Here is an 11,874-nt window from a genome sequence, read left to right as displayed (position 1 = left end):
TTGTAAGTATTTCATGCAAAGTACACTTTCACATGCGTTATCTCATTTTAGCCTTGCTGAACACATACTGTGTGCCAGGCACTGAGCCAGATAAATGGGTCAGATAGTGCATTTTTAGCGGGGTGGAGGATACTGGGGATTGAACTCAGGGGCACTCCACCACTGAGCCACATCCCCAGCCCGATTTTGTATTTTGAGTTGCTTAGTGCCTTGCAGTTGCTGAGGCACTCTACCAACTGAGCTATATCCCCAGCGTGAAATACTGCATTTTTAAAAGGAGCTTTCAGACCAGTTGTAGAGAAAAAATAGAAACTAGCACTTACATTTCCAGGTAGAACAAAATAGGTGCTATAAAGAAGGGGCAAAGCTGCCAGACGTGGTGGGGCACATCTATAATCCCAGCAATTTGGGAGGCTGAGGGAGGAGGACCACAAGTAAAAAGCCGGACTCAGCAACTTAGGCCCTAAGCAACTCAGCAAGACCCTGTCTCTAAATAAAAAGACAGAAAGGGCTAGGGATGTGGCTCAGTGATTGAGTACTCCTGGGTTTAGCCCCTAATACCAAAAAAGAGAACAACACACACACACACAAATGAAGGGACACAGTGAACCAATCTTTATTTCATCAATTTGGTCAAGAGAACCTAACGTTAAGGTTATATTAATATTATAAGGTAGCCAGGAATGGTGGTGTGTGCCTGTAATCCCAGCTGCTTGGGAGGATGAGGCAGGTGATTCACCAGCTCCCGGCGAGCCTGGGCAACTTAGTGAGATCTTGTGTCAAAATAAAAAGGGCTGGGAATGTAGCTCAGTGGTAGAGCTCCCCTGGGCTCAATCACTAGCACCGTAAAAAAAAAAAGCAGGGGCTGTGTGCAGTGGCACACACCTGTAATCCCAGCAGCTTGGGAGGCTGAGGCAGGAAGATGGAGAGTTCAAAGCAGAGCCTCAACAATTTAGTGAGACCCTGTCTCTAAATTAAATGCAAACAAGAGCTGGGGGTGGCTAGGTGGTTAAGCACTCCTGGGTTTAATCTCTGGTGCCCTCCCCCCAAAAAAGAAAGAGCAGGTGTTGTGCATATTCCTAAGACACCTCATTGTAGAAATGATAGGGAAATTTAAAAACAAATAGGGGTGATAGAGCTCATAGACCTCATGTATTTGACTAGTAGCAATAGTAAGTATCTGTTTCTTAATTATGTACTAAATTCCTCTTCTCTCCACCCTTGTGTCCTTGTTTAGGCTCTTCTTTCCACTTGTATGGGATCCTGATTGGGCCACTTGGCTCTGATGTTGCATTGCTTCTGGTTGATTTTCAACATTACTGCCATATGGATCTTTTACTGGCAGGAGCTTTATAAAATGCAAATCTAACCAAGTTCCTCCTTTATTTAAAGTCTGTACCTAGCCTGGGCATGGTAAGCATATCATAATCTCAGACTCAGGAGGCGAAGGCAGAAGGATCACAAGTTCGAGGCCAGCCTCAACAACTTAGTAAGACCATGTCTCAAAAAATAAAAGAGGGCTGGGAGAATAGCCCAGTAGAAGAGCACCCTTGGGTTAAATCCCCAGTACACACACACACACACACACACACACACACACACACACACACACATGTGCTAGGCGTGCCGGAGATGGAACCCAGGGCTTCCCACACACTAGGTAAGCACTCTACTACTGAGCTACATCTCCAGGTTCTCTGCCTAAGGTCTTTTGGAGACCAACATCTCCAGGATGGAGCCCAAGTCTTGGCAATCAAGGCCTCCATGATGAATAAGGCTCTGGCTGCCTCCTCAGCTTCCCAGGCTATTCCTTTGCTCTGCACCTCAGCACTTGTGTCCCCTTTCCCATCCTCACTCCATGGTGACCTGCTGTTCCCACTGTACGGAATGCCTTCTCTACCCTCATTTGCCTAGGAAATTCCTACAGTTCTTCAAATTCCAGCTCAAATGCTTCCTGTAAGAAGATTCTCTGATCTCACCAGTTTGAATTGGGGTACGCTGCGCCTCTCATCTCAAGCCTACTTGTGGTTGGTTCACTTGTCTCCTGTCCCCACCACAGGTAAGTGTTTTGTCCTCTGTACCACAGTGTCTACCGGTGCCTCACACAGAGTTGGTGTTCAGTAAATGGTACCTTTCAGACAGAAGGATGGCCCAAGTAAACACATAAGGAATGGGGTCTGGTCTGCCTAGAGTCCAAGAATGTACAGGACAAGCAGAGATAAAGGCGGCAAGAGGATTTGGGTTGGCTTTTTCTCCCCCACTTTTTTAAAATACTGGGAATTGCAACTGGGTGCTTTACCACTGAGCTATAGTCCTTGTTTAATTTTTTTTTTTTTTTTTTTGGTACCTGGGATTGAACTCAGGGGCACTCGACCACTGAGCCACATCCCCAGCCCTGTTTTCTATTTTATTAGAGACAGGGTCTCACTGAGTTGCTTAGTGCCTCGCTAAATTGCTGAGGCTGGCTTTGAACTTGTGATCCTCTTGCCTCTGCCTCCCGAGCCACTGGGGTTACAGGCCTGCGCCACTGCAGCCCAGCACGTTTTTGGTTTTTTAACCCAGGGCTTTGTGCATGCAAGGCAAGCACTCTACCAACTGAGCTACCTCCCCAGCCCATTTAATTTTTGAGACAGGATTTCATTAAGTTGCTGAGGCTGCCCTCGAACTTGGGATCCTCCTGCCTCAGCCTCCTGAGTGGTTGGGATTACAGACCTGCACCACCATCCCTGCTCTGCATTGGCTCTTTGAAGGCCTTGGGAACCAGAGAATCTGCATCTTATATGATGAGCAGTTGAGAATCGCTAGGTGTTAGATGATCAGAACAGGGCGGAAGATGGGAAGATGGACCGGAGGACAGGCTGGGGTTGGAAGCAGACAGCTGTTAGCTCTGTGGTACAGAAACAGCAGCCAGAGAGATGGCGACTAGCGAAGGCCACGCAGCTGTAAGTGGCCGAAGTAGGAGCTGAACTGTGCCAAGTCTGGAGATCTGTGGGCCACTCCACAAGGAAGGCACGGTTAGTAGCTGGGCTTCAGGCTGTCCAGGAGGCAGAAGGGTGCCGCCTCAGTCTGACAGGGAGTTTGTCTGCACACACAGTGCTGCCCTGTCTGTGACTTAGCACACTTATTTTCTATTCACACAGAGTCCTCCCTGGCGTGGAACAACACCTTAAGGCCACTTAGCAATCCAGGCCTCTTTGATCTTGTTGCACTCCACACTTCCTATGACAGGGAAAGAGCACTTAGAGAACCAGGTGCCAACTACATTTCTTTTTGTTTGTTTGTTTTGTTTTTCTGTTTGGTGCTGGGGATTTAACCCAAGAGCACTTTACCACTGAGCTACATCCCCAGCTCTTTTTAGTTTTTTGAGACAGGGTTTCACTAAGTTGCTTAGGGCCTGCTAAATTGATGATGCTGGCCTTTACTTGCAATCCTCCTGCCTCAGCCTCCCAAGCCACTGGGATTACAGGCACCAAGGCACCCAGCTGACAGCTGCGCTTCAGAAGCGACACATATATTACAGTTCGCTGTCCAGACTAGTCCAGACACAGGGACTGAGAATGCAGGAAGGAGAAGAGAACAGGCATACCTCATGAGGAAAGGAATACTGCTACACCTGTGGGAAAGGAACGGCAGGCCGCGGAGGCTGAGGTCCAGAGAGGAGATGCACAGAACAGAAGGGTTTTGCTCAGGGTTTGGATGTTAGGTCAGGACTGTTCTGGTCACCTTAGAGGAAGACCTCTCTCCATGGACATGGGTGAGCCAGGTGTACGTTGTGCCAGGGAGTCCTTGTCTGTAGTCATGTGTGGTGAAGCCTGGGAACTAAAGAGCAGAGGAGATGACTCTCTCGAATGGCAGCTGGCTGAGGCCTCGGTTCCTTGCCACATGGGCCTCTCCAGAGGGCGGTCCCACAACATGGCATCTGGCTTCCTCCAAGGCAAATGATGAAAGAGACCCAAGTAGGAGCCATGACTTAGCCCTGGCAGTCACATGCTTCACTCCCACTGCCTTTCACTGGCCGTACAGGATGACCACGATGAGTGTGGGAGGGGACCAGAGAGGTGTGAATACCAGGCGGGGAGGCGGAGGTCATCTTGGAAGCTGCTTCCAGAAGCTGGCCTAGAGGACACTTCCTGCTTGGTTTTTGTTGTCCCTCTGTCCTGCTGACGAGATCATGAGGTAATGACAGGGCTCAGCACAGACGGAGGCATTTTGCAGATGAGGAAACCCAAGCCACAAAGGCACTCCTGTGTCTTGCCTGACTCCCTTGTGCGAGGGCGGCAGCCTGAATTTTCGGCCCCCACGTCCCTGAACATGTGCTGTGATCTGTGAGGTTGTTCTGCCCCGGCCCCCGATGCTAGCACCCAGCACAAGTGGGGGGCGGCAGTAAGCCAAGCGCAACACACTGCCCCCCAGTCCCACCTCCAGCCCCGGCACAGCTGTGGTGAGGGGGCACGGCGGGGCAGCTCGGCTCAGCAGAGGGCGCTAGGTGGGGTGCCCTTTGGGACGGGTGAGAAGAAGGAGTGTTTCCCTGGCACTGTCAAGGTCCTTCCCACGTGAGCCAGGAGCAGAGGGCCCTGAGGGGGAGGCTGTGGCTCCAAGGTGGACCACACCTGGGCCGCGCCTGTGGCCAGACAGGTTTCCATCAGAGGGCTGGACTGGCCTCGGGTGGCTTGGTTTCTCTGATGTCCCAGGGTTCCTCCTGAAGCTTCCTTCGAGCTAGACAACCTGTCCCCCGTCCTGGGGCTGCCTCCTCCTGGCAGAGCACCTGGAGCACATCCTCCAGGGACACCGGGAAGGGCTCCCCCCCACCCCCACCATCCTCCGCCATGGGTGAAGCTTGGGCCTTGAACCCTGGCAGGGCTGCCCCAGCCCTTCCCCCTCGGCCGCACCAAAGAAAGCAAAGCCCAAGACGGAGTATCAGAAACGTGTATTCTTTTTCTTTTAATAGTAAACCTCTTTACAACAAATATAGTGAAAGAGTTTTCAAACAAAACTCATAAGAATCTCGAGGACTTCTGTCTTTTCTTATTGTGTAGAATACTAAGAAAGCATCACCGTACAGCACGAAAGAAATATCCAAAACAAACCAACAGCCGCACACTTGGACTCGCCTGCCCGGCCCGGAAGGAGCCCCAGGAGTGTGGGTGATTGTCGGGTTTGGGGGTGGGTCACCTCCATGACCGGTCTCCCCTCCCTTCCTCCCTCATCTCTACCCCTCCCTCTCAACTGGGACAGAATGAGGAAGAGGATCCGGACTGCCAGGGATCAGCTCCCAGCCCCCTACAGGTCCCAGGGCTTCTAACTGCTGCAGGGCAGAGGGGGCGGGAGAGTTCCCAGGCTCTGTCCCTCTCCGCAAGAGCCTATCCCCCCCACCCCAGGGGATTCCAAAGAGTCAGTTAAAAATATATAGATAGATATTTCTAGATACACTTTTACATCATTTCTCTCTCCAAACAAATAAATAATTAGCAAGAGAAGGTGCATTACTTCCTTCCTGTCCCAGGTGAGGAGGGCAGGCGGGACGGGATCAGTCTCCTGCACTGAGTGCGCTGTCAGGGAGGGGAAAGGCTGTTCCACTGAGGTGTGGGGGCAGTCCTCTTGCCCACTGTCCCTGAAAACTGTGGGAGACCTGGGAAGGGGAGGGCCTTGGATGACTCCAGTGGTTACTTTGGCAAGTGCCCGGTTTTTCAGAGGGAGTGGGTGGAGGCAAATTTGGCTTGTGAAAGGAAGAAAAGGTCCCACTTGAGGTCTGGGTTCCCAGGGACCCATATATCTGGCCGGCCAGGAGCCCCTGTCCCCAAGAGAACTTGGGGGTATTGAATTATGGAAATGTCACATATTCACTCACAGCCCACCCACTACTGCCAAGGACAGAGAAGAAAGGACACACACACATCCGCACGTGGTAATCAAAATCCAGCTTGGCCTTCCGAGGTGGAGGGCAAAACTGGTTAAATATTGCACCGTGAACTGCAGGGGCCTCACCCCAGCCCGCACTGAATGGTGGCCAAGCTTGACCTAGAAAGGTGGGCAGACTGATGATGGTAGGAATAGCCTGAGAAGAGAAGGTCATTCGACGTTTATTGAGCACCTATCATTCACCCATTCAGCATTTACTGAGCGCCTACTGTGTGCCAGGCATGGGCAAGGCTCTGGAGCACATGTGTACATGACTATACCTAGCTTCTTGAGGCCCTGACCGAGGTTCCTTGATTCTTGCAACACCCTCTGGGAACCTTTGGTGGTGGGGGCGGCGGCTGGGGGACTGGATGTGCCACATCCTTGTGGTCAGCAGGCGGGGTGAAGCTGTGGGTCAGGAGCACTGCTCAGCTGGGGGAGAGCCTGGGGTGGGGGGGGAGAACCGGAGCTGTGCTCTGAAAGCGGGAATTCCCTGAAGGGAGCCGTGTGTCAGGTGGGGACTAGGTGAAGGCGCAGGCTCCGGAGGGAACCTGGGAGAGGTAGGCGCAGGGAGAAGCCAAGGGGCGGCTGCCCAATCCCAGAGCAGAGGACAGAGCCGTGGAGAGGGAGTGAGGGTCCCAGAGCCAGAAGCCAGGGCTGCCACCTGTCCCACTGTGAACACAGCCAGCACAGACACAGGGACGCCCTGCACTCCGTCACACAAAAGGCCACCCACACAGTCACGCGTCCCACACAAACACCAGATGCCCTCAAGAACACTCAGGTCACGTGTGGTCACACACACCTCTCTGCTACTGGTTCCTTCCTGTGTCAAGTGTGGGAATACTGCAGAGGCTGGGTCACAGGGGGGCAAAGAGGGTCACCTACCACAAAACTGGGCCTGGTCTAAGGCTACTCTCCAACCGGAGGAAACCCCAAGGGACCTGGGCTTTGGAGGAGTGGGGCGGCACCCCTGAGGGCAGGTGGTGGGGGACATGCTGGGCTGCCCCTCCAGGCTGAGCTCTGATCCAGCCCTAGGTCTCGGGACCTCATGCTCTGAGTGCCCCTGGGCTCCTTGCCACCGCCCCACCGGGGAGGGGACGGGAGAGGAGGGAGCAAGAACAACAGCAGAAGAATCTCGCCTGTACAGTACGGGCCTTTGAGTCGTTATTATTACAATATACTTTGACAAAAATAGAATCTCATTTCATATCAATACAACAACAAAAACAACAACAACAACAAAACAGTTTCCTGGACTGTTACACCGCTAACGTTTCCAAAGGTTGCTATTTACAATTACAGTAGCCAAGAGGGATGGTGGGACAGGCCTGGAGGTGGTGGGACAAGGAGGTAGCGAGACAATGAGGGTGCCAAGAGCAGGGGGTGAGGAGGGCGGGGGGCCCAGGAGGGATCAGGAGGAGCCCTCTAGATGGAACCCATCTGTAGGGACCTCCCACCCCTTGCGCCACCCCAGTGTCCACTCCTTGGGAAGCGTGCAAGGCAGAGGAAGTCCCCTCCCCATACCTGCCCTCAGGCACCCGGGGAAGCCCAGGGCCCCACTCTGCCCAGCCCTGGAGCCACCTCCCTAAAGGTCCTCTCCCCAGGTCTCCCTGCAACCGAGGCCAGCTGGACAGGGCTGGGTCAACGGAGGGACGGGGAGCTATTGCACTGTTTATCTTAGAGGAAAAAGCCGGGGGAGGGAAAGGGCCCCCCTTCGCCCTCTGCCCAGCCCTTCGGCCCTCCTGGGCCCTCTCCTCATGGTTCGGTCTCTCTCTTCAAATGTGCTTCCAGAGAGGCCACCTCTACCCCGTCCCCGCCCAGGTTCCCAGAAGCTCGGCCGCCACCCACGACCTTGGGGTGCAGCACACAAGAGTCAAAAAGGGGTCGTGTATGTCGGTTATTTCGGGGCCAGGCTTGGGCCCCGTGTGCCCAGAGCTGTGGGGCAGCCAGCAGAGCGCCCCTGCCTCTCCCACTGCCCCCACGCACACCAGCAGCCCCCGGCCTCCAGCCTGCTGTGGGGTTTTGCTGTATGGTAGTTTTTTGGTTCTTTCCCTCTGTCTGGGGCATGGCATGGGGGGCTCCAAATGCAGGGCTCGGCACCTGTCCTTTCCCAAAGGCCTACTGGGCCCCCCTTCCTGCAGCATATGTGTACAACGTGCAAAGTGTCCCCCCCTTCCCGCAAAAAAAGAGAGCCCCCGCCAGTGAAAATGGTGGGGGAGAGAAAGAAGGGACGAGAGCATCCCTCTCTCCAAAGCCAGAATCCAAATTAAAAAAAATATAATAATAATAATAATAATAATATAATAATTATACACAAATGTAACCGTCAACAGGACACAGGAGCACAGAAAGGAAGTGGGGGTCGAGCGGGAGGAGCCCAGGGCAGGGGTGGGCGGTGAGATTGTCAACTCTTCATCGGGGAGGCTGAGGAGGGGAGTGGGAATCGTCACTTTAATGTCTGCGGAGAGAGGAGATGGAGAAGGGGTGTGAGGATGGCCAGCTGCGGGTGCACCCCACGCCCCTCTCCCCGGGCCAGCCAGCTGTGGGGGCGTAGAGCAGGGGTCTGACGCTGGGGGGCTGGGCTTCAGCGAGGAGAAGGGCTGTTGGTGCGCCCCAAAGGGCCGGTGGCGGCTGGGGCCACAAGGCCTCTCCAGTGGGAGAGCAAACAGTGGGGGCATGTGGGGCGTCCCCTGGCGGGCGGAGCAGACAGTGCAGGAGGAGGGTCGAGGCTACAGTACCCAGGTGTCCAGCCGCATCCTCTTCACGGCCGAGCCCTCGGCCTCAGGCTCAGGGGCCGGGCGCAGCAGGCCCAGCGTGGGCCCGAAGTCCCCCCGTCCGTCATCCCGGTCCCCCGTCTCATAGGATCCCCCGGCTGGGCTGCTGAGACCGTCACCAGGCTCAGGGCGGGCGGCCGGGAACACAGCTGGAGGGGGAGGCGCGGGGCTGCGCTCGCGGCTCGGGGACACGGGCTCGGACTTGATGCTGATGTGCGGGTGGGTGGTGACCGTGAGGGCAGCACCCACATGGGGCAAGGGGCTGCCCGGGCTGGAGGCAGGAAATGGGAGTGGGGTGGGGGGGCCAGAGGGGTAAGTGACAGGCAAGTGAGAAGACAGAGACAAAGAGCAGAGAGAGAATGGGGGCGGGAGAAGAGGGAGAGGGGACGGCAGCCGATGACAGAAAATGAAGGGGGGGAGATAAAACAGGCCACTTTAGTTCTCATCCTGTCACCTTCTGCAGCCTGGGGCTGGCTGGGGGACAGGGCCCAGAGGGAGTCTCCTGGGCCGGTACAAGGTACCCAACGGAGCTTCACGGGAGACCCACCGGGGGACAGGCGACCCTCCCCTCACCCCCAGGCACCCCCAGCGGCAGGTCGGCAGGTCTCGCGAGGACTCACATGAGGTTGCCGAGAGACACGGGGACCAGGTGGGGCTGCTGCTGAGGTGGCTGCGGCTGCTGGGGCGGCTGCGGCTGGGGCTGCGGGGGCTGCGGCTGGGGCTGCGGGGGCTGCGGCTGCGGGGGCTGCGGGGGCTGCTGTGGCTGTTGCCAGGCGGTGACGTTGCCTAGCGACAGCCCCCCAGGCGAGCTGAAGGCCGGGAGGGAGGAGAGTTCTGCGCTGGTCAACTGGTAATCTGCAGGGGGGAGGCGGAGGGTCAGGACGGGAGCTGAGGGGCCAGCGCTAAGGGTTCAGAGAGGCACTCAGAGAAACGCAGTCATAATAACAGGAGGAGCTTTAAAAAAAAATAGGCTGAAAAGACGGGTGGTTTTTAAAATAGTGTTGAAAATTTTTTTAAAGAAAAATTCTGTGTAGGTATCACTTCTGTGATGACAATGATAAAAAAAGAGAAGCCAAGGGGAGCAAAGGGGAGCAGGGAAGGTCCAACTGTGTCTGTCGTCACCTGTCTGACTCTCCAGCTGCCTTTCTGAGGCAGTGGGGACCCACAGGGAACCCTAGGCACATGAGGCCCAGTAAGCAAATGTGCCACCATGCCCGCTTCTGCTCAGCCCCAGGAGTCTGCGTTCTGCAGAAACCTCCGCCATCACACTGGCCTGGACCCGCACTGCACCCACAGACGCGGAAGGTGCACGTTGGCTCCCAGTCCTTGCACCCGGGGACAGGGCTTCGGACCCGGGGTCAGGCCAAGGCTGCACCTCGGGGCACTGGTTTTCTGAAACGTCTAGCTTGATCAGTGAAGACACTGATGTTTGCTCTGCCACAGAACAAACACAACCATGAAGTGCCCCACGATTTACACGGCACAGCGATGTTTCCCGTTGCATCCTGTTCGCACAGTTTAGAAAATGTCTTCCCTGAGGACCACAAAGATGCCAAACTGTGACAGGGGGAGGGCAGGCTGGGGGTTGGAGGCGGGGCGTGCCCCCCAGTCAGCCTGAACCACAGCCTTCTGCTGGGAGTCCTAGGCCATCTGCTCCGGCCACATTCATACAGAGAAGATGGTGTCACCTCTGCAACACTGCTAGGAGGCCAACCTTCCTGGCTATCTCCACTTACAGGCCCTGCGACCTTGGGCAGATGACGTCCTGTCTGCCTATGAACGGGAGGCAGTAATCGACCCAGAGTAAGCACACAGCATCTGCTGTGAGGACCAGAGAGGTTTTTTTTGGGGGGTGGGAGGAGGGTATTCAGGATCAACCCTGAGGCACTTAACCACTGAGCCATATCCCTAGCCCTTTCTATATTTTTATTTACAGAGTCTTGCTAAATTGCTTAGGGCCTCATTAAATTCCTGAGGCTGGCTTTGAACTTGCAATCTTCCCGCCTTGGCCTCCAGAGCACTGAGATCCCAGGCGGGTGGCACCATGACCTGCAGGACCAGAGGGTGGCCACTCAGGAGGCACACAGGAGTGTCTCGACACCTGGTGGGTATTCCAAAGATCACCTACTATTACTTTACAAATGAGGCAACTGTAGCCTGAGAACCGAGGTACTGGCCCAGTGGCAGAGTTCAGGCAAGACCCCCGGACTTTCTATGATCTCTGAACCTCATCCAGAGGTGGTCCATGCTTGTCCCTAACACTGGCCACAGTTTTGAGATGCCTGTATTTAGAAAGCAAACAAAGGCAAAAATGGGCTTCGGGACTGACTGGATTTTTCTAGCCCTTGGTTCACGAACCCTTGCCGGAAGTCCCTCAGTGAGTAAATGATAAGAGACCCAACTCAGTGCTGCCCTACCCCACAGACTCAGGCCCTGTCTACTGGGAGGCTCAGCTCCCAGCCACCAGGCAGTGCTTGGCCCGCTCAAAGAGCCACCACAGTCAGACCTCTGCAGCCAGCGTCAACAAGGGACCAGGCCCACCTCTTGCCCCAGACCCCACCAAGATCACCCCCAGCGCAACCTGAACCAGAGCCAGGATTGTAAACAGTGACAAGGGAACAGCATATGCTCCGTGGGTCCTTGTTTACGCGCCTAGGGTCTCCCGGATACACCTGACACCTCAGCCGAGCTTCCTTAGCCGCTCTGCACCAAGAGGCCGAGGAAGAGGAGGTGGGAACCCAGTGCACATTCCTGAGAAGTCCAGGGTGGAACCTGCCTTTCCCACAGTGACCAACAAGAGTTCACAAGGCTGGCCTGCTAAATGCCTGTCCCAGGTCTTGACAACCAACTGCCCTCTTGCTTCACAAGACGGCGGGAATGGTGACCACAGGCAACCACTTCGGCAGGATTCCTAACAATGGCCTTGGCTTCTGAAAAGCTCCTGGACTTCCCTCTGCCACCTGCTCCCTGCTGCTCTGCCTTCAAGCAGCCAGCTCTGCTTGGTGGCCTCAGTCCCGGTGCACCAGGAGCGAGCCTCCCCACCCATGCTCCCAGAGATGAGACTGGCCTAAAGGTGACGCCTCAAAGCTGCGGAAGTGGGCATGTGCGCAGCTGCGTGGGCAAAGGACAGGGCTGACAGACACCTGGAGTGAACTCCCATCCCTTCACACTAGAGACCGAGCCAAGGGTACCACCGAGT

The 11,874-nt window shown here is 55.3% G+C and overlaps 1 protein-coding gene across 8 annotated transcripts in view; it reads right to left on the bottom strand.

Annotated features, from left to right (window-relative positions):
* Window positions 1-4,915: 4,915 nt before the first annotated feature.
* Window positions 4,916-11,874, bottom strand: part of Mef2d (myocyte enhancer factor 2D) — a 36,142-nt gene continuing 29,183 nt past the window's right edge. For all 8 annotated transcript variants that reach the window (XM_026404915.2, XM_026404910.2, XM_026404909.2 and 5 more), the window contains 3 exons: window positions 9,296-9,530; window positions 8,640-8,946; window positions 4,916-8,359 (listed from right to left, as the gene is read on the bottom strand). In XM_026404915.2, coding sequence (XP_026260700.2) covers window positions 8,348-8,359; window positions 8,640-8,946; window positions 9,296-9,530 — 554 coding nt within the window. In that variant the 3' untranslated portion in view covers window positions 4,916-8,347. The remainder of the gene's footprint in view (window positions 8,360-8,639; window positions 8,947-9,295; window positions 9,531-11,874) is intronic.

The sequence above is a fragment of the Urocitellus parryii genome, chromosome 11 (genome assembly GCF_045843805.1).
Source record: "Urocitellus parryii isolate mUroPar1 chromosome 11, mUroPar1.hap1, whole genome shotgun sequence".
NCBI lineage: Eukaryota > Metazoa > Chordata > Mammalia > Rodentia > Sciuridae > Urocitellus > Urocitellus parryii.
Note: the sequence above shows the minus strand (reverse complement) of the source record. Positions and strands in the feature narration are given on the sequence as shown.